General features: G+C 40.9%; 1 protein-coding gene across 5 annotated transcripts in view; it reads left to right on the plus strand.

Moving 5' to 3' along the window:
* The window catches only part of Cad87A (cadherin 87A), a 178,697-nt gene that overhangs the window by 85,324 nt on the left and 71,595 nt on the right, over window positions 1-21,778 (plus strand). For all 5 annotated transcript variants that reach the window (XM_089079860.1, XM_089079861.1, XM_089079863.1 and 2 more), the window contains one exon: window positions 3,020-3,075. In XM_089079860.1, the coding sequence (XP_088935986.1) occupies window positions 3,020-3,075 (56 nt within the window). The remainder of the gene's footprint in view (window positions 1-3,019; window positions 3,076-21,778) is intronic.

Consider the following 21,778-nt stretch of genomic DNA (forward strand, 5'->3'; position numbering starts at 1 on the left):
AAGATAGCCGTGCGAACGTCCAAATTAATTTCCCGCGGCGATTAGCGTGAGCAATACTCACTCAAACCCACCATTATCGTAATTGAAGGGGCAAGCGCCCGAAGGTGATAGGCGCATATGGCGATGTGACATATATATATATATATATATATATTTCAATGCATTTATGATTCCACGCATGCATGGTAGACTAATTATGATTATCGCTGGTGATGCCACTTTACGTGACTTGAAGCGAGATTAATTCTAACGCGCGAAATAGAGAAAATGGCTGTTGCAGCTCCGTTTAATATTTAAATCGGGAAGAATAGATATACGATAATAGATCTTTCTGAGAATCTATCGCAAGAGCTAATCCATCATGCTTTGTTCAAGGATGATAAAAAAAAAAAGGAACATGTTAGTAGGAAAAATCAACTTAATTTACGCGGTGATTGTTCCGAATGGAGATTCGTAAAACCAAGTGGTCAGTATAACTGCGCGATGGTCAGTATGATTTATTACTCCGCGTTCCGTGTAAAACCACTTTTATTTTCGTAACACGAAATGTATGTATTCGTTCAAAAGTCCATTTTACCTAAAAAAGAAACTAGTTATTACAAATTTTGAGCGACAGATATTAATGGTGATCTTTTTTTTTTTCTACCAGATGTTACTTTTTAATCGCTTAGATGCTTACATTTTACTTAGTAGTCTTCGAAAACATTACGAAACTAGACTGTAACAAACAAAAACACGGCAAGTGGTTTTCTAATTATATATAGTGCATAATTTAGATTGCGCTTAAGCAAGATTATATATTTTTGTATACTTCTATTTTACTAACGACACCTGCGGTTAAAATGGGCTGCATACGTACGTCTCTCTCATTTTTGCCTCGTCTAAGTAACGCCGCTCCTAGTAGATTTCTGTAAAATTACGTCGTAACAACTTGCCCGCGCAAGAAAAAGCTCCGCTTTACCCTTTTAAAAACAGCTTTAATTTTTTGCCGCGCGGAATGGTACTTTACAAAATGTGCCATCACGGCACTAACTTCCCCGCGGGATGTGGAAATTTTTCCGCGGGCGCGAAGGGAGGGGGGGGGGTAGGGGCTGTGCCGGGGACTTGTTGCTCATTTTTCCATCCTCGTCCGACGGCGTAGACGGCGAAGTCGATATCGCCAATTAACCCAAGACTGTTTACCGTTCATGTCATAGGACGGTCCGTGTAACCGGGGCTGGCGGTCCTATGTAACCGACATGGCAGTATGTAACAGACATGTACATACCTATGGTCAACCCGCCGGGTAATGGCAAATGTCACTTGGTCTGCCGCCCGATTGTGGCAACGATTCTCCGTCGAGAACGATGTCGCTTGCGAAGAAAATAATACGGTTCGACCGAAGCGTGTAATGATACGGTCTAATGATATAAAAAGGGCATTTTCAAATACACAAGGGGGATTTGTATAATAGTTTGTGTAGTAGTTAAAAATACTTTATCATTAAAAATAGGAATTGTTTTTCTGTTTGATTTAAAAATACCTTGTACAATCCTGCTCGATGTTTTGAGAACTCGAGCGGCAGCAGCTTTCAGCCTGTGCTTACTTCTTGCTAAATATTCATTACTTTATTGTTCCGTTATTCCGTTGAATATTCATCATTTTGTTGTAGATCCACATTTTGCAAGAAGAGAGAATAGAGTAGTTTAATAATCTAGGCGAATGGTTTTAATGTGAAACTTAAACCATATTCCAGAGCTTTGTTTTAAGAAAAGCTTCTGTGTTTTATTTAGATACGCTTAGATATTAATATTTGTTATCATTTTATCGTTTTATCTTTTTAAGCGTAGAAATGCTGCAGTTTAATTACAAAATGAATATGAAAAATTGACGATGCGTAATTACCACGACGCACATTGCCTGTCATGACATCGATACTCTGGTATTTACGATCATTTTTTCGCAATAATTTCAGCTCTGAGATTATTCCGTCGACCCAATTGAAGTTTCCGGCCAAATTTACAATCGAGTTCGTGTCGTTGTATAACTTTATTTAAGCACGGCAATTTTGCCGGTGGATAACCGAGTTTTGTCAGTTAGAGACAAGCACAGCGGTATTTATAATCCAATGAAAAGTGCCACGTTTTAAAAATACGTCACCTACGGAGCGAAATTTAACGCTGACACGATGGCGTATCTCGTCTCTCTGTAATGTCAGTCGGGATTGTTGGGATTTTATTTTTAACTTGCAGTTGCAAACGATACCTGTTATTGGATCGCGCAGGCCGAGATATTCTAACGGAATATAATCCGCTTAATGCGGTTATCTATTCATCTATATTGGTTGATTCGCTTATCGTATCACTCCTGAAACCATTAATACAGATATGCGTACAGTTTGCGTATAGCAAATTGAAACACGTTATTGTTAAATTTTCTATTCTGTTACAAGCGATCATCAATTAAATATTGAGGTAATATTAATTTGCTGTTGCTTAATTTGCTGGAGCTGTTTCAAATAATTGTGAAAATTGCGTTATTACTTATCTGTAGATATATATATATATATATATATATATATATATATATATATATATATAAACAGACGAATAATACAAATGTCCGCTTTAATAAATAATTCATTTATCGATACAAAAATATGGAGATAAAATATCGTTCTTGAATCGCTTTGCGATAATTTATAGTAAAATATTTCTGAAGTGACAATTGATAATTTATGGTTTTAGGAAGTTAACGCTCGACCCTATAACATCCAACGAGCATGTATTTTGAGCAAGAGATCCGCGCGAAAGCCACAAATGCGCGATTAATTAAGCGTTTCCAACGCGCGCGCGCGCGCGCGCGCGTGGAGCATGACGGGAGATTAATCCGTCTAATCGCAAGTCTGATAGCGCCGAGTCGAAGTCGAGCGTTACCCTTCTCTCGATTCGTCTCTCGATTGAGGCCCAGGGGGGAGGAGGGGGAGGAGGGGGGGGAGGGGGTTCAATCAATAATCATCGTTCTGCTCCTCTGCTTGCAGGTTGCCCAGGAAGCGAGCGGTTCTGCTGGCGATTTGTCTTTTGGCCACTTGCACGGGTAAGTCTATCTTTCCGTGTTACACCGCGCCGAATTTATTTTATTCGGTACGCAAGTCATGAGTCGCGATATGTGGATCGTGTTACGGGAACGGCGAAACGTTCCGCGTTTCGTGCTCGCCTCGAGACACGTGCGCGCCGTTCCATAACCACCCCAGATGATGCTCTTCCTCTTCGTCGTCGAGAGAAGAATTTTATTTGATTCCTCCTCTCTTAGGCCGTTTCAAAAAGTCTCGTCGACCGGGAAACGGCAAAGTTATAGCATTCTCCCGTCGGTTTACCGCTCGCGCTCGCGTCTCAATTCTCGAAAGCGAAACGTAGCCACCGGAAGTAGAATGGAGGTTTGCGCCAAGCTTGGGAGAATATCGCGATATATTTCTCGAAGAACACGCCCGAAGGAGAAAGAGCTGTTTTTTTTATAAATAAATATTCTTTGGCAACGTTATACGCACGATCAGTCTGGTTTACATTTATTTTTTTCGATCATAATAGAATTTTGACATAATAAAAAGAATTCGAAAATATCACCCAAAGCTATATTTGTATTTTTTGTAGCGAGAAGAAGTGCGTATTATGCGCGAGAGATACGTTATTGTAAATCACATCGCTAGAGTTGCACTCGAGTCAAGGGACGGCTGTTTAAATATCTCGTTGTCGTGAACGAGACCGAAGTAGTACCGGGTACCTTAGTGATACGAGGGGGTACGAGAGGATGGTTAGGTGGCGTACGGGGGTGTGTAGGAATGGAGGAAAGGCGTTTCCTCCTTCCGGCGGGGGACAGGAAGCTTCTAGCGAGCTGCCTCTCCACTTTGCCTGAGTCTCTCTCTCTCTCTCTCTCCCTTTCTTCCTTTATCTCTTTCTCTCTCTTTTTCTCTCGTTTCCATCTGCCCTCGTCTTTTTCCCCTTCCGTCTCGCCTACGACTCTCCCCCTCTTCCTCTCGTCCTCCTTGGCGAAGCCGAGAAATGGTTTCTCTTGGAGAAAGCGACCGAAGCTTTTCCCTCTAACGTCTCTTCGTCTCCCTCTAATGTCGTTTCTCTCTTTCTCCCCGTTACAAATATATATGTATATATATATATATATATATATATATATTTTGCGACTAACGCTGATTGCGGGTAATGCAGCAAAGCACCGCGTGCTTATTTCGCCAGCTTCGCGAGGGTTTGACGTTTCTGTGTTTTGCAATCATTTTCAGTTTGTTTGCTCAATTTCTAGATATTAAATTTCATTTTATTACGTGTTGCGCGCTTCCTCTCTTTTAATTTTACTAGTTTCTTTCTCTTCTTAATTAAACGTCTATTCGCTGATGCATACAGTAATCATTTTGAGATATTTACAATGCGGAATAAACCATTTTATATGTAGTAACTTCTTAAGTATGTGATATAAATGATCCTATCTTATTCGTCCTCTTTCATTTCCAAGCCGTAATTCACTCAGTATTTGTTCATTCATTTCTCCACTTATTTACCCCTTTCCCTCTTTTCTTTCTGTTCCCTACTTGTCTCGTATTCCCCTCTTGTAGTTTTCTCTATCTTGCTTCCGTATATTCTCTCCCGTCTTCTCTATCCCGTTTCAGCATTCTCGTTTCCTCTCTTTACACTTTTTCGTTCTAGCTCGTTTCTCTTTTCCTCTTCACTTAAAGCTGCTTGTCGTAAATCTGTTGCCACCTACTTTCTTCCAGTCCCTCGTGTTTTACTCTCGGTTACAGCGGCCAGATATTTATTATTCGCGCGTACCACGTTTGCATTTTTAAGGCGTTGTTTTTCCTTCCTTATTAACCGCCCTGCCGTTTGTGTTTTCATGTCGACTTCCGCAAGTCGACTCGGCAAGTTTGTCAGCGACGAGACTTTCGCGCGAGAACTCGCGAGGAGTCAACCCGATAATTTATGCTAAACGCGTTTGCGGGGAGGAAACGGCCGAGCGTGCCGAAACGAGATACGTCGTTCTCCGAGAATTATATTTCCAGCGACATGTACGGAACCTTGTTTGTGTGCCGAAACCTTAAAATATTTTTTTTCCCCGCATCAAAACATTCGATCGATAGTTTATACCGTTTGCGGCGAAACTTGAAAAATTTCGTGCACGTATTGTATCCAAAAACCTTCGCAAACACCGCCGGTATTATCGGGAAACAATAATATTCTAATTATTTCGGAATGCAATAATTTTGTTTACGGAAAAATTTTGGAGAGTAATCGAAACAATTTAAAAATACAAAAGATTAATAAATTTATTACCCGATAATGTAAATGTAGAATGTAGCTTATATTTATTTTAATATTTTATTAATATATTTCTTCTTTAAAAAGAAAAATTATTTCGAAATTTGATGCCGAAGAATGCCGAAGAATATTTTAAAGAGGCAACTTCTTTAATATCGTCTATATTTTTTAAAAATATTAACATTGTAAAAAGAAGTCTTTAAAAATATCTTTACAAGACGCATTTTTTTCAGTTAACAAGAGTTGACAAAATTATTTATTTGCTGTTATTAATGATTATAGCGCTATTTTTCATTGATTTATAGATATCGGGAAATTTATTACCTTCCCTATCTCTCTCTCTCTCTCTCTCTCTCTCTCTCTCTCTCTCTCTCTCTCTCTCTCTCTCTCTCTCTCCTTCCCTTTCTTTCACTCGAGAAAGAGGAGATAAAGCTCTCCAGAGCTCGCCTGGAAATTCCCTCACATGACCCTCTTCTCAGGGTGTTCCGCAGTTCCGCATCGCCGCTCGAGAAGATCATTGACTGCTGGGGCGAGAGTCGCGAGTAGTAGGGTACTTCGGAATTCGACCGGTCGGTCGGTCGGTCGGTCCTGTCGAAGGGTTGGTTGCACGATTGATCACTCGGCGGGTAACGTTTGAGCAGTTACAAATACACGTGATCAATCGTGTCCTAATGGCGCGCCCGAGTGCATCGCGTGCAACGGCAACGGCAGCGGCAGACAGCAGCGGTGGCGTAACTGCTGCACGGCAAACCTCATGCGCTGAAAGTATTTGCCTGAGTGCATTAATCATTCAGCGTGTCTGTTCGATGCACTCCATCGGACGAGACTGCTTGGCGCGTTCGATCGGACTCGATCATTTTTCGGACGTGTTAGCCTTTTTTTCCTCCCTTTTTTTTCTCTCTCTCTCTCTCTCTCTCTCTCTCTCTCGATCCCCAACGTTGATTCCGAACGTTGAGCCGATCGTTGCATGATAAATGGAAATTAATTCCGCGTAACTCCATTTTTCCGATTCATCAAGAAGAAGAGGCTTAATACGGCGATATATTGTTGACAATGAATACAGAATTTACGTATTATCTGCTTTAAACCGGTTATGAAATTTACGCTGTGATAGATTGCAATAGAGAGCGCACAATTCGGGATTAAACGTATAGATTCGGAGATATGAGCGAGAAATGACAACGCGTAGCATTATTCTATTGTCTTGGGGAGGGGAGGGGGTGGAAGGGTTTGTGGAAGGTTACAAAATCGAACAAATCCGGGGGCAAAGCTGAAAGAACTGAATCCGAATCAAAGGGACATAAAAGCGCATTGAAAAAGCAACGTCAGCGATTCTGTCGTTCGCCATCGAGAGGGTCGGTTCGCGCGACAACCCTCTGGGTGGATGCCATTCAGCCAACCCCGTCTTGTGCATTCGAACGCGACAATGCGCCCGCTAGTTACGTGGCTTTACTCGTTAACGCGTTCACCAAAAGAAATCTCCTCTCCGATCATCACTCTTGGTGTCGTCGGTGTTGTTCGCCATTTCCGAACGCGACTCGTTCGCGGTCCAACCGTTAAATACGGCTCGGACCAGGCGGAGCAACGAGTTTCCGATAATGCCGGATGCGACGGAGCGTATTATCGGATAGAGTGCGTCCCGCGTTTAATAATACGCGGCATTCGCCTCCGCTCGATCGCACGTTCGATCCGCCTCAATTACGCTTCGTTCGTTCTTACTTTTCCCCTCCGGCTCTCTTCGCTCAGTTTTCCTCCGTCTCCTCGCTCGCGTGTGACGCATTACGATAATTTTATTTACGATTTTCTGATTACGATAATGCAACGTTGATTCTGATTTACGACGATTGAAAATTTCTTACGGTATATCCGTAACTAGATTTCTATTTAAAATTGAAATTTATGAAGAATATATTTGTCAAAGTTATATGGAAAAAGATGTCAGTATGTATAAGAAGAAATTCACCTTATTTATATTAATAGCATCTCATTTACAGGAAATAAAAAAATTAAAAATTTTAATTTTTATTTAATTGTAATAAAAAAATTTTTTTTTTATTTTAATCACGATAATACTGTAACCAATACTCTGTGGTACTTGAGTTAAATTTGTCTTTTTTCAAAATACTTTATTTTTTTGATAATTTTGTGTGAAATTATTGAAATAATTATCCGATATTTAAAATACGCAATTTTCAATCAGAGATTGTTGAAGATTAGATCTTTATGTATTATTCTATAAATGACAGACTGGCAAAATTTGGGTACGGTCCTCGAGGAGCAGTGATTCCTCTTATCTCTAAGCAGCCATAAATTGTCAGTAGTTCGAGTCCGTGTATGGTCCGACAGTTAGCGAACGACCGAGAGACGTACGATTCCGATGCGCGCACTGGAAATTTTGCTAACGAGGAAACGCAAGTCCTTTGATTGGCGCGAAACTCTTGGAGGGCTTCTATGTTTGTTAATACAAAACACACGCACACATTGCGTGTACGTCCGCTACTAAAGCTGTCTTTCCGTATATAGAGTCGCGTATCACCTTTTGTATTATTGCGACCGCGAAGAGTTCAGAGTTTTAAGCCATTAGTAGCTGACTCTCTGTTTTAACATAGTTGTTTATAAATATTTTAACATGTTAACAATTTATACAGAGTGTTTTAGAGCCGTAGATATATTCCTGTGATTCTTGCAATAGATTTGAGATTAATCCCTTTAACGATAAAATTTAATACTTTCAACTTTAAATATTTGACGATTATATTTTTTATTTAACGCATCGAAGTAAAATCGATCAAAACTAAAGAAAAGAGAAGCTTTTCCTGTTTGTTTATTTCTAAATTTTACGGGCTAAAACCATTTACTCTTGAACGACGTTGAATGACAAAATCAGCTATTTAGACGTAACGAAGAGTAAACGCGAGAGCTCTCCAATAGAGATATACTTATAAACTCGAGTGATCAATAATCATGTTGTCTCAATTAGGAGTTAAACACCTTATCCGCTGTGTTAACTATCGCTTATCGCGAAACGGTTATCGAAGAATCGCATAAAGCGCACGCGATGCGCCATGAATGCGTGCTATACAATTCTGGAAGTAATCCATCATATTTGGGCGGTATATGTATCCGACGTACCGTTTTCCCCGGCGCTAAGCCTCGGTAATCCTCGGCTCGTTATCCCCCCGCTATTAGTTTTCCTTGACGTTTCTCTTTGTTAAAAGAAAAACCGAGCTAAGCCGGCGGGGAAATCGCCGCATTACTTTTAAACAAAAATGAGGCGGACTCCACGGCGGCGGATATCCGCGTCTCGGCGAGGAGGTCGCCGCTTAAAAATGGCCGGGACTTGCGCAAGCTGATGCAGGATGAATGTGAGATACATGGCGTTATTTAAGAGATCCGTATCTCTCTCTTTCTCTCTCTCTCTCTCTCTCTCTCTCTCTCTCTCTCTCTCTCTCTCTCTCTCCATCTCTTTTTCTCGGTAAACTTACTGCCGCGTCGCGCGTCCCTGATTCTCCTGAATTGCAGACGAAATGTAGTTCGTGACAGCACTCTACCTTACAAAAATTGCACGTTTAACGCCAAAACGCGGCGATTTATCTCGCGACATAGATACAGATCTCCGACGTCTCTCCCCCGTCTCACGTCTTTCCCAACGGTTAAAACGCGTTCTTTCTATCGACAGAAGTTATTTTCGCTGGATTTACCGCTCTATAAACTTCATCTTTGGCGGCCTCGCATTCCGAATTTCGGTGTCGCTCGGCGAACAAAGTTCCACATTTTATTCTAATTCCGTCTTTGTGTTCTCGAATGAAAGGTAATAGATTTAACTTTATTGTCATCGTTTCTCTATATCTGTGTGCGGATATTTATTTATTTTAGAACTCCGAGACGGAACTGCCGCTCCGCGGTTCCATTGGATAAGTAACATAATTCCGTTATATAACGCAACGCGCGTTCTTCGCGCGCTGGTTCTGATCGATGCGCCGGCAGACGTTTTGCGTTTCTCGGCAGCGAGACGAACGACGCGGATTTACGGAAGGTTCGCATGATATAAAAGCCAGATAGGAAAGAGAGCGAGCGGGAAAGCTGGCCGGAAGAGAGGTGGCACAGGCGCGTCGTGTATCATGATTACCGGTGGAGCGGTGGAACTTTTGTCACGGCTGCTCCAATTTCGAGACATTAACAATCCCCTTTTTAGAGGGCACGGTGAGCGGGGGATTTTAACGTTAACCCCGTTTTGGGACGTGAACGCGCCATGGTTCCGACGAGAAGCGCGACCGTTGCGTCATCCTTGAGGGTAGACAACCGGCTATTTATTCAACGCGGTCGGAAGTTAATTCGCGACGCGACCTCACTTCATTTCCTCGCCTCGCATTCCCCGTTTTTAAAAGGGACCCTGCGCCACTCGTATAAACACAAATAAGCGCAAATAAGTCCGGAGTTACTGCCTTCATTTCTGGCTTTATTAAAAAACTACCTTCCCGCCGTTTTGTATTTCCACCGAGACAGTTCCCGTTTTACTGAAGGATTTTGCAGTCGTGTCTCGCGGCGAAATTGGGGGAGGATATATTGGGAAGCTCGCGGCAATTCCCTCCCCCCCCCCCTCCTCCCCCAATTTCGGTAACAATCCCCACGGAACAGTATTGGCATTACTATTGCAAATCGAAAAACTGCACGCATCCATTTTTTTCTCACGAATGTGTTATTTTATACACATCGAAAATGTCATTATTCGAACACTCGTACACTCTCCGTTATTTATTTTATTACATTTACAGTTTAGTTTCATGTCGCGAATTGAACTTTTGTTTATTTTATGTATATTGATTCGTTCAATCAATCTTTGTTAATTGAAAAATTTCCGAGTCTGAAAGCCAGGAATAGATATTCCCGTCGTTGTCGCTGGGCTGCGCTGCGCTGCTTAAAAGGGAAGTAAAAACAATGAAAGTGCATCGTTCGTGGCATCGTGGCAGACGTTAAGGTACAATTTTCCTCGCGTTGCGAAATGCGCTGGCGCAACTCTCACCGTGCCTCAACGAGAAAAGCGTACGCTCGTATCTTCGCTCGCCGAAACCGCCGTCGCCGCGTTTTGCCGACGCGAATTAACGCGTCTGACGCGCCACAATCAACGAACGTGGCCGCCGTTGTTCGCGTCGCGACCCCAGAATAAATTACTTGCTTCCCACGACGAGCTCCCGACTTCAAAGCACCTTCGCGGTCATTTAATTTGCGCTGCCGAGCCGAGACGAACGCGAAAAAGGGAGAGACGCGGAGAGCAAGACTCGCAGGGTGCAGCTCAAGCTCCCTCTCTTTTTCTCCCTTTCTCTCCTTTCTTCGTCCCTTCTCTCTTTCTTTCTCTCCCTTGTCCGTCTGCTTATCCCGACGCCCTGATAACGAGTGCATACGGGATACCAGCCAAAGGCAGGGTAATTATCTGCCGTAGAGCCGTGGCCTTTATCTCGCGCGCTGCAGACGTGTATTCGCGACGTCGTCATCGCGACGACGCACCCCCCCCCCCTCCTACCCCCCGTAGCGTCCCCCGTCTCATCGCTTCATGTCGCCTGGGTAATCGCCCCGGGTACATAATTCGTAATTCCTTTGCTCCTTTGTCGGAGGTATGACGGCCCTGCGCGCTGTCTCGCATTTAAGGCTCGCGACGGAAATTCAATTTACCGCTACTCCGTGCTTTTTTAACAAAGACCGTTAACCGCGCGGCGGAAAATATGTACACGCGAGATGTATATTTAAGTAGTAGTGTCGTCGTTGTATTTGGGAGAGATACGTGATAAAATATTTGCGGAGCAACGCTACACTTTCCTCGCCCTCGTAGCACGCATCGCGTGGAAGATTCGCGCATCTTGCCGGAAGGATAGCGCGAGCGTGATATAATGAACCGCGTCTCTCTCCGCGGTCTCTCTTTCTATGCGCGGATCTTTCTAATTCTCTCTGTGTCGAGTGTTTTGGCCTAGCTGAATCACACCGGGGGCGGTCAGTCGGTTGGCCGGCCGATTGGTCGACCGGCCGGCCGGCCGGCCGGTCGCTCGCTCGCTCGCTCGCTCGCTCGCTCGGTCGGTCCGAGTGTCCATTGAAAGCGCCGTTGAAAAGAGCCAATATTCCGCTCGGGCGCCCTATGCAGAGTTCGATTCATCGGGGAATTCAATTAGCGCCAGTTGCCGGAAACCTCAAGTAATTTGCGCACGGCCCGCGCCCCCTCCCCTTCCCTTCCCCCCCCCGCTCTCCCGCCGCGACACGACTGCGATTCCCTTCGTCTCTGTTCCGCGAAAGCAATATTCCGTGTGCGTCGCACTCCCACTCACCCCTCACGTGGAAGCCTTGGTCACCGCGCTCTCACGCCTGGGAAACCGAGGCGACCATTGTAGTACGTGCCTGCCAGAGACGTATCGAGGATATTCGCCGGTTGCAGGAGAGGCGGAAGGAGGCTATCGGCGGATGAACCGACGCTGCCATCAATCAAGTCCGTAGCAACTGGAGCCGCGTCCGCGGCAGATTATATCGGGGACGCGCGGGAGGGGGTGGGCAATAAGATCGAACGGTGTTCGCCGAAAAGTATCAGTTTTTCATCGGAAAAGCCCCGTTCACGTCGTCTCCACGCGCCCGAGGGATATGATCGTTGCCAGTCGGAAAAGGCACACATCTGTATCACCGATCTGTAATGATTTTTAGCACGCTCCTGATTTTTTTGTCGTTCGAGAAAAGCAATCCGATTTCTGTACAAGTATGGACGAATAAAAAACTTTTGAGGGAATCTAAGTGGATTGTGAAATTATTCGGAAATAAATTGATCTCAAAAATCTTTTTCTGTCTCTCCAGCCTGATGTAAAATTGAATTTTCAGAAAGAATGCCAATCGGGTCTTTACGCTACTAGAACAGAGTCACAGATTAATCGCGCAATGTTAAAAGATTTCCGATTCAATGTAGTGCTGCGAATTCGTAAATGAGAGAGGCTCTCGTTCTCTTGACTGAAATTCGAGGGATGAAATCCGATTTTACCGAGAGCGACTTGATAATTGGTGCTCGCATACAATTGAAAATGCATGACTCCAGTGCGCTCCGGAAATGCGAACGTAATTAGTGCATCTAGTTGAACGTAATTGTTTACCGCCAATATAGTACTTTGTGTGCATGTATATATACCTAAAACGTATGTCTGTGTGCAAACAACGGATAGAAATGTAATCAAATATATCATGAATAATATCCAAACTTCCATTAATATTTTGAAAAATAGAATTTGGTTATTTTGAATAATAATTGAATTATATATATTTTGATTAAGAAAATGACCTAGAAAATAGTTATTATTTATAAGTAGGATAAAATTTTAATAAAATATAACTGAATCATTCAACAGAACATAAAGAATAAAAATTATTTATGAATATTCATGTTACTATTTGCAAATTACAATACTTGTCTTATAAATAAATTATGTCGCAAATAAATTATTTCACAAAAATCGTTACTAATTTACTCTTTTTTTTTTTTTTTCAAAAAAGAGTTTCCTTCTTTGATATATAATTCGTATATAAAATATTCAGTAAAGATCGAATATTTATTTCCATCAACACTGATCTTTATAAAATATGAAGTGCTTGTAACATATTTTTGTGTATTTTGGACACAATCAGTTTCTGAGTTTCAATAGGAGCTTGATTGTACCGAGCACCTCGCAAGTGAAGCACTCCGTAAGTATAACAACATCGAATGAATCAGCAATTTTTTTTCCGAATATCACACGTGATTTCAATACAGCGACACTCGGCTATTGAATTGATTCAGATTCATGAGTACATATTGAGCTTGATTCCATCCCTGGCTAGGGGATCCAATTGGCGACGCGATTACGTGCGTGTGTATGCACGGGCGTGTGTATGTGTGAGTTTCAACCGTACGCACATTAGTATCAGTGTGCTTCGGGCGTGTCAGAAGCCATTGCGCTATCGATTTCGAGATCGTCGGTACGGCTAGAACATTGTCTCCCTTATCGGAATCTACAATAATGAGGAAAATATCTCGTTATATGTGATTTAAAAGTTATACTTATGTTAAGGCATTAAGAGTTCAATTGAAAGAATAACTTCAAAGCATTAGACAGACAATATATTATTCTATCATTCTTCAATTCTTAAATAAAGAGAAATTTTGACTTTTTGATTTTTATATTTTGTGTTAAATGAGGAAATGAAACGCGAATCGAACTATTAATTAACGCAAATGGATGTGGGACGTGTTGAAAATTTTTTGACGACACCAAAATTACCGATTTAATAGACGGGAGTCTTTTACTAGTTGCACATACAGTATTTGTATACTATTCGTTGTTGCGACGTTATTGTTCATGAATTCGATCTGCAAGATGCTATTCCCAAATATTTGTCCGTCTGGGAGCAATTTGCAAATGACGGGATTAAGCTCCGAGTGTAATTCATCGAGGAAATTCCAATATCCGGGCGACGTAAGTTTCCATTCATCGGCAGGAGAGAGATGCTTCAGACGAATAATGGGGAAGCCGGGAGCTGAGCGGGATGCATGAGTAGTAAAAGGGGTGGCTCTACATGCTCCGCATTCTTGTACGTGATTGTTATTAGATCGTCGCACGCAGGGCGACGCGCGCGATGTCAAATGGTCGAAGCAATTTGTTCGGAGGTGTATTTATTACCTGGCGCGCGGAAGGAAACTCCCTTTCTTCGGGTTCACGGAGGGGAGGGGGGGAGGGGGAGGGGAGTAGAAGAGGCTCGGGTGGAGGGAAGATTACATTCGCTGCTCGAGAAAACGTAATATAGAAAGGAATTTAATAATGTCGACGCACGTCGCGCGCTTTCGAAGCGTACGTGATGGCAGAACTTTTATTCATCATCGCGCCGAAAACGTGGGCGCGAGCGAAAAAAGATTTTCCGACAGGTGCGGAAAACAGTCGGTATCGGGGGCCATGCCAACGGGGAGAGGATGAGGGTGGGAGGGGATGGGGGGGTGAGAGGGAACGACATAACCCGGTAATGCGGCTACGCGTCGGACGTCGAGAAATAATTTTCCCGGGTTTTTAGCTTTGGAAACATCTCATCCCGTGTTGCGTGAATGTTTGGCTACAAATCATGAAAAGAAAGTGCGAGATGTTGCTGGATGAAATCTGTGCGAAAAATAAAAATCTATCGCGAGGAAATGAAATGAAGCAGCATTTCGCGCGACGCGCGCACGAACGCGGCCGGTGAAATGAAATTATAGATTAAATATATTAAGCTATAAATACATTAGACATTTAATTCTGACTCTGTGAATTTTGTACGAGGATTAATAGCAGCATAATTCTAATGATGTTAGATTTTAATGCTATTGATTTTGCTTATTTATTTATGATAATGAAAATGCAACAATATCAGAAGCTCTCTACCTAAATATTAATCGAATAATTCACTAATATAAGCTTGGAGATGTTTACTATAACATTATCTGTTGTTGCAGTGTGTCTATTATACTTGTATGAAACGATAATCCAACAGTACTCGTGTTTGCGTAACATTCCGCTGTTTGAATTTGTTTATAACAATGAAAGAGTAGCATCACGCAAAATTTCACGCACGGTTTTATTGATAAATGTAAACTTATCAGTCATCAACGCATGCCACAGAGAGAAGTGCTTCGCAATGACAGTTGTAAAAATCATTAATCTGAACAAACCAGTAAAATACATAAAACTGTGAGTTTGATAAAATGCATTATATTGTACTTTCATTGCGTTTATCGCTCGTTGCGAAAAGGAATCAAATAATGTTGACCTATATTGTTGTTGATATTGATTCTACATTTTATCTTATTTGTATTAGTCAACAATAGAAATAATGCTTTATTAAGAAGATTCTTTAACAGAATTAAATATATTTGAAGTTTACATAAAATTTTAATTTCTTTTTACAAAGAACAAAATATATTAATATTAAGAGCAATGAAATTATAGAAAAATATAACACTCGAGAAAATTTTGTTAACAAAGATAAATCGCTATTTGTGCCACAATATGTAATTAATAGAAGCTATGTAAGCTTTATCTATATATCTATGTGATAAATGCCTCAGTGATTGAAAAATCAATAATCTATTTGCAATTATTAAGATATTAATAACAGCAAGAAAGTGACAAATTAAAAGAAAAAAAGTAATAAATATTTTGTATCAAAGTGTCATAAAAACATAAAATTTGAATAATGAAATCATTGTGAAAAATTTTGAGTATTATAGGAACAATCCAAGAATCTATATTTAAATTTTTTTCCTATTATTTTGTTTAAGACAAAATATCTACATTTTTTAACTTTTTTAGATATTTTTAGTATTTAAAAAGAGATTTGATAAAATAAGATCGATGTTTTTCATGTTCAAATTTTCATTGCTTCTCATATTGGTTTTCCTTATATTTCTTCATAATTAGTTTATTTTTTCGAATTATATGAAGATACATTTGAGTTTTTACAGTTTTATTTTTACAGTTTTATCTCAAAACATTTAATTTTTCTTTCGTTTGCAACTGATAACAACTTTCGTTCGCCTCCAATGTCGCAGAATTTCTTGCGAGTTATTCCTGTGTGTCCCGATCCATACGACTTCTATCTCAATTTAAATTTAAACTTCAAGTTCTTTTCCCTTACTTTTCCCACCAAAGTTATATCGTTTCCATCTTCATAAGAAGATGTATCAACGAGACGAACGTTCGTCAAGAAGAAGTTTGCTGTCCCCTTCAGTGAAAGAAAACTTAGCGACGGAACCATAATTTAAATAATATTTAAATATACTGATGATATACACAATAGACTCTTCCGCCCTCGAATTTTATAAAAGCTTCGTAATTATGCGGGCAAAGGAATTAAAAGCAGCACTGCGCTGCATTTCGATGAGATATCTTCCCGAATGGTTGAAAAAGATATATAATTTAATTCGAATTTACGAATATCGAGCTCCGATTTTATTGCGAATAAAAAAAAATTTATATGAAAATGATATCGATTTGGAATAAACGATGGGTGATCAAGACGAGACTCTATCAATTTTATAACGATTATATATGCATATTTTATGAGCTATCTGGATTTTCTGGATTATAATGTATGCGTTTTATTCTTTGTGTTATTAAACCGCGAGCAAAAACAAAAATGGCGATGATTTGCGCATTTTTACTGAATATGTTGCTACGCAAGGAAAATATTCAAAGAGAGATCGTACTTTGAATAAATATTCATTAATAAACAAATATAGTTTAATTTTAAATCCCGCTTCGATATCTCGTTTTACCTGATTACTCAGGGATGGTAACACTGGGATTTGCTAAACTCCCACGCGGATATTATTTGCTTGCATTTTGTTGTTCATTTAGCTATAATATCTATAATAAATGTATGCATATTTAATGATGTAACAAATCATTTGAAATTTTAATCATTATAATTTTATCATTTATTCTGATTACGTAAATATCTCATATCTTTAATATCTCATATGAAAATTTAAAATAAAGATATATTAAATATATATATATATATATATATATATATATATATATGTTCAAAAAAGCTTCTATTATATACTAAAATTTCTACACTGTTTTATTTTGTAAACATTTGTTGTTTATTTATCTTTATTACAGCTCGAATAAGAGAAAAAGTAGAAAATAAAATATGTATACTATGTGTTACTTTCTCTGTCGTAATTTTTCTCGTATTTTAAATACAATTATATATCAACAAATATTTTTCGTGTCAAATAAAATCAAATCAGTACGTGTTAAAATGTATCTTTAAAAAATTCACATTATCAAATCTAGACTAAAATCTAATTGATGTCGCAAAAATGAACGGATTGCTTGGATCGGTGGAGGATTATGTCACTTCTAAATCAAACGCAATTCTTATAGCTGTTTAGCATAGAGACTTTACCAGCCATGTTGTTATTCAGTCGTTATTTACAAAATTTCAAGCATTCCGCTTCTTCCGCCAACCGTTTTTATTTCAGATTCTATTGGCGAAGGAATAAATACTGTAAAGCATCGCGCGAGAAGAGATCGGACGGTGAAGAAGAGGTTGGATGCCGCGATGGCAGTGTGCGAGGATATGCATGTAGAAGCGTGAGAAAGAGGAAAGGGAGGCCGAAGATTAGAGGGATATGCTTACTCTTCGTGTACGTCCGACACGGAAGATTTGGCGGACGGTGTTAGGAAAATCCTCTTTGCGATAAGAGCATTTTCGTAGCTTTCCCATACAAGAGCGCGACGGCCGCCGCGCCGAGAGGAAACAATCGAACTTAAATCGCTCGCCCTTCATCGACTGCCTCGTTCGTCGTGGTGGATGATGCCACCATTTTTTTTATCTTAACTTATATATAGAACCGTTTCCCTGTTTGCCCTTCGTTTTATTTTCTGGCTAATGTGAAATATAATTCGGGATTTGTTTAATCCCGTATCAGACTGCATCAGATAATATCCTCCTGATGAACATTTCGCACAGCACATTTCGCATTATCTATTCGTTATTATTATTATCAGCATTTATCATTATCGCTCTCGTGTAATCTCTTCGGGGTGTGCGTGCGCCATTGTGATAGATCGCTATATACAACCGTAGCAGATGGAGCTGTTACCTACCTCGTGCGTTTTGCACGAAGTCAGTTGAGTAAAAGTAAAACCTAGCGGTAAGAGAGTTAAATGGCGGACGGAATTCCAGGCAGTCACCGTTCGCCCGTCTGACGTCCTTATTAAGGATGCCTGCGGCTTCCGCGGTGTCCGATCGGGTGACTCTCGACGTTCGAGGAGCGATCCTTAATTGCCGGCAGCGAACTTTCGGGGTTTCGCTTCCTCGCCCCCCCTCTTACCCGCCCACTTCCTAGAGGCGAGATGAAAGTGCTGAGAGCTTCGAATTTCCGGTATAACTCGGTTCTCGGGGATCGAACGCCACTTCATCTTCGTCCACGCGCGCGGATGAGCCGAGGAAAGGGGATGGTGTTGACGGCGTTGGAAAATATCGAAAAACTGCCGGACTCACGCTCGCAAACTACGTTGAAAAAGCGTCGAGCTTGTCGACCATCTGGCGCCGAAAATCTTGTAACAACAGTTGAGCGACGACATCGAGAATTTCCGCGGAGCAGCTTGCGACCGATCCCGCCGTCATTACCAAAATTCCGGAATAAATATTGGTCGTTGCCGTTTAAAAACCATTAAAACTATGTTGCAGTTATATCTATGCGCAATTTAAACAAATTTGAATTAAATTTGTTTAAATTTAAAATTATTATTTAGCTTGAGCTATTGAATTAACTCAATAAAATCTTGCTGTTTCTTGCGATGTTTTTAAATAAATAGCGATAGGAAGGATCTTAATTGCAGAATTAATTTTGAATAATTAATTTATTAATAAAATTAGAATTCTTCGCTTCTCTTTCTTTCCCTCTCTCTTCTTAAAAAGTAAAATTATATTGAAATTTATTTATCGGTGAAAAATATCGGTGAGAAAAAGATCGTTAATCAGAGAGAGGCGTCGCTCTAATTAAAAATTTAATTTTTATTTGATTTTCAATTTGATTTCCCTTTTCTCTCGCGATTTCCGAGAGACCCTGTTCTCTCTACCATCGCCCGCAGGTGATCCGCGAACACGACGGTTCCCTCCCGTCAGTCGAGCGTGTCGTCGCCCCGAACGCGAAACTCAGGCAATCAGTGGCACTTCTCCGTCCTCCAGACGGGAAGAGGGGTTCAATGCATAATCTCTCGCTCCACTTCGCGAGAATGGGATCTCGGCGACGCGCGTCCCGGAAGGAGGATCGTCGGGAAGCGGACGATCTGGAAATTCGGTTACGGGCCTCGTTACCCTCGTCTCTCACATCCCCCCTCGGGCTGTCGACGGCCTCCGACGGGGGGGTTCGAAAGCATCGCGCGCGCGCGTAGAGGGAGTTCTCAACTCGTTTTCACGAGCCGTTTGTGCCAGACATTCGCGATACCTACGATCGTACTTATCCTCCCCCTCCTCCCCGCCTTACCGCCGGGTGTCGTGTCGCGATGGTTCGCAGATTTTCAATCTGCGGAAACAGGGACATTTAAATTTAACGGGGTTACTGGTATTTTTCCTCCTTCGGTATCAAATGTGAATAAAATTGAATTTGCATATCTGAATAATTTAGATATCCCGCATCACAATAGAGGTTTTTCCAGTGCTTTATTTCTTTATAAGAAGTGCTACTTCTCTCTCTCTCTCTCTCTCTCTCTCTCTCTCTCTCTCTCTCTCTCTCTCTCGGTTCTCTTATAGATATATTTTTGGAGTATCGAAAACTTCTTATTTTTATTTTACCTACCTCTTTATCCTCATTTTATTCTTTTTCTATTTAGATCCAGGATAGTTAAATTATTCAAATATTCCACTTTTCTCTTTGATGTATAATACATGCAAAAACGAGTTAGCTAAAGGCAATATGTGTATTTTTTTTTACTTGTAAAATTGAATTCAATAAAATATTCCGAATTGTGTGTGTTTGAAACTGTGAAGATGTCAAATAGATACACGCTCATATTTAATTCTCGACCGCTGCTCGTTAGAAGTTAACGTGACCGCTATGGCGAAGTTACTCTGACCCCAACGATGAATGTTAATCTTATGTTAATGAGTTGGCAAACCGCTCCGACTTTATCTTTTATCACTTATCTACGTAATGAGTATGCAAAACTGTGACCTCACATACGATTTATGATGAAATCATGAAAGCAACGCGATAAAAACGGTTTACGGCTTGAACATTAGATCACATTTCAAATGTTAACAAGTTAATATTTTCAAATGGATGACGACTGACGACAATCTTTTTCCATCGAGATTTTCCTTGTTGCGTCGCATCGAGGATTTAATCAGCGCTCTTAACAGGAACAAAAGCGAGATCTGTCGATGGTTTTGCGATTAAGATCCGCCGCGTGTTACGTGGCACATTTAAACGACTCGACAATCAAGTACTTACGCGTTTGAAGAGCGTTTATCATACCAGATGAGTTATTCGTATAGCGGCGCGCAATCCGGGGAGAAGCGGCTGTTAATAAAACTTTCATTTACAAGAGTTAATTACCCGGACGGCACGGGAGCGGGAAACTAATTGCGATAGTTGAAGCACTCTTCGTGAGACCGCCTTGCGTTTAATAAATGTAACTGCGCTGTTACGCAACCGTAGGTTTTCTTTCGCTTATAAATATTTATGCTTTCTCGATTTGCATTTCCTTGACATACCTCCGACATGTGTTCTTTCGACATTACGACATCTCGTATACGAGTATATATGAAGAGTGAAGTTTTTAGAGATTGCCAGCTTTTTTCGCGAAAATTAATTCATCTCGCAGTCAGAAATAAAGGGGACTTTATTATTTCGCTGGAAACGTACGTCTGTTTCTCATCTTGTCCGTAGAAGTCTCTCTTGTAGAAGAGTGGAAAATGTCACGATAATAGACATTATGTGTCCATTATGACATTCAACAATATTCAAAAATTGTGATCTCTTGTAATATCGCGTAGCCATTAAAATATCAGAATTCCAAATTTCAAATTTTAACATTTTCAAAATCATCGAGGAGCGGATTGCCTCCGTTTTAACTTCACATATGTAACAAGTAATAGATGGATAAAAACTAAATAGTACAACTTTATTTTATTATTATTCCATAAAAAAAAAATACATCAGAAGATATATACATTATGTTATTCAATTGAAAACGAAATACGAGAAATCGATTTCGTTTCCCTTCGACGTAAAAATATCGATATTGTCAATTTTTTTAATTAAATAATTAATTTTTTTTAATTAAGCAATTAATAAAAGGATTCTCTGAATATTACAAAACTCTGACCGTTCAATGAAACTAAATATGGATATCGTCTTTAAAATTTCAACGAGTCCCGATCGTCAAACTTCGTTCTCGAGTAATTATTCGACGAGAATAATTATTCTTAGATTCGCGAGACAAATATCGTGAGCGCGAATAATCGATAGCCGCGCGATACAAATCAGATCGTCGAGAGTGGTCCTTATTATCGGCGACGAGATCGAATCGGCGTTAATGCCACCGACGGTCGTCGTACCGGCGCTTCATCAATCACGAATGCCGCGCGAAAACTTTTCTCGTCGGCGGTCGGCAGATTTCGTCGCCGTTTGTCGCCGTTCGTTCGGAAATTAGGACGGAATTCGAAGAACGCGGACGGAGCCCGTTCTTATTCCGCGGCAATTTATCACGACTCACGCTCGAAACTCAAATACGCTTCCCCCGGTCGCTATACCGCGATCGTCACGGCGGACCGTCTGATACAATAGGCGGTGGTGGAACGTGCGCGAGGCAGCCGAGCGCAAACTTTGCGGCTGCCACCGTCGCCGTCGCCGCCGGGTCAATTGTCTCGTTTCCTCATCGGTCGCCCGTCGATATTGCGGAACTCGATTGCGCGAGTTCCGATCTCGCCGA

Source organism: Pogonomyrmex barbatus, unplaced genomic scaffold (assembly GCF_055798465.1).
Source record: "Pogonomyrmex barbatus isolate J1 unplaced genomic scaffold, ASM5579846v1 scaffold3, whole genome shotgun sequence".
NCBI lineage: Eukaryota > Metazoa > Arthropoda > Insecta > Hymenoptera > Formicidae > Pogonomyrmex > Pogonomyrmex barbatus.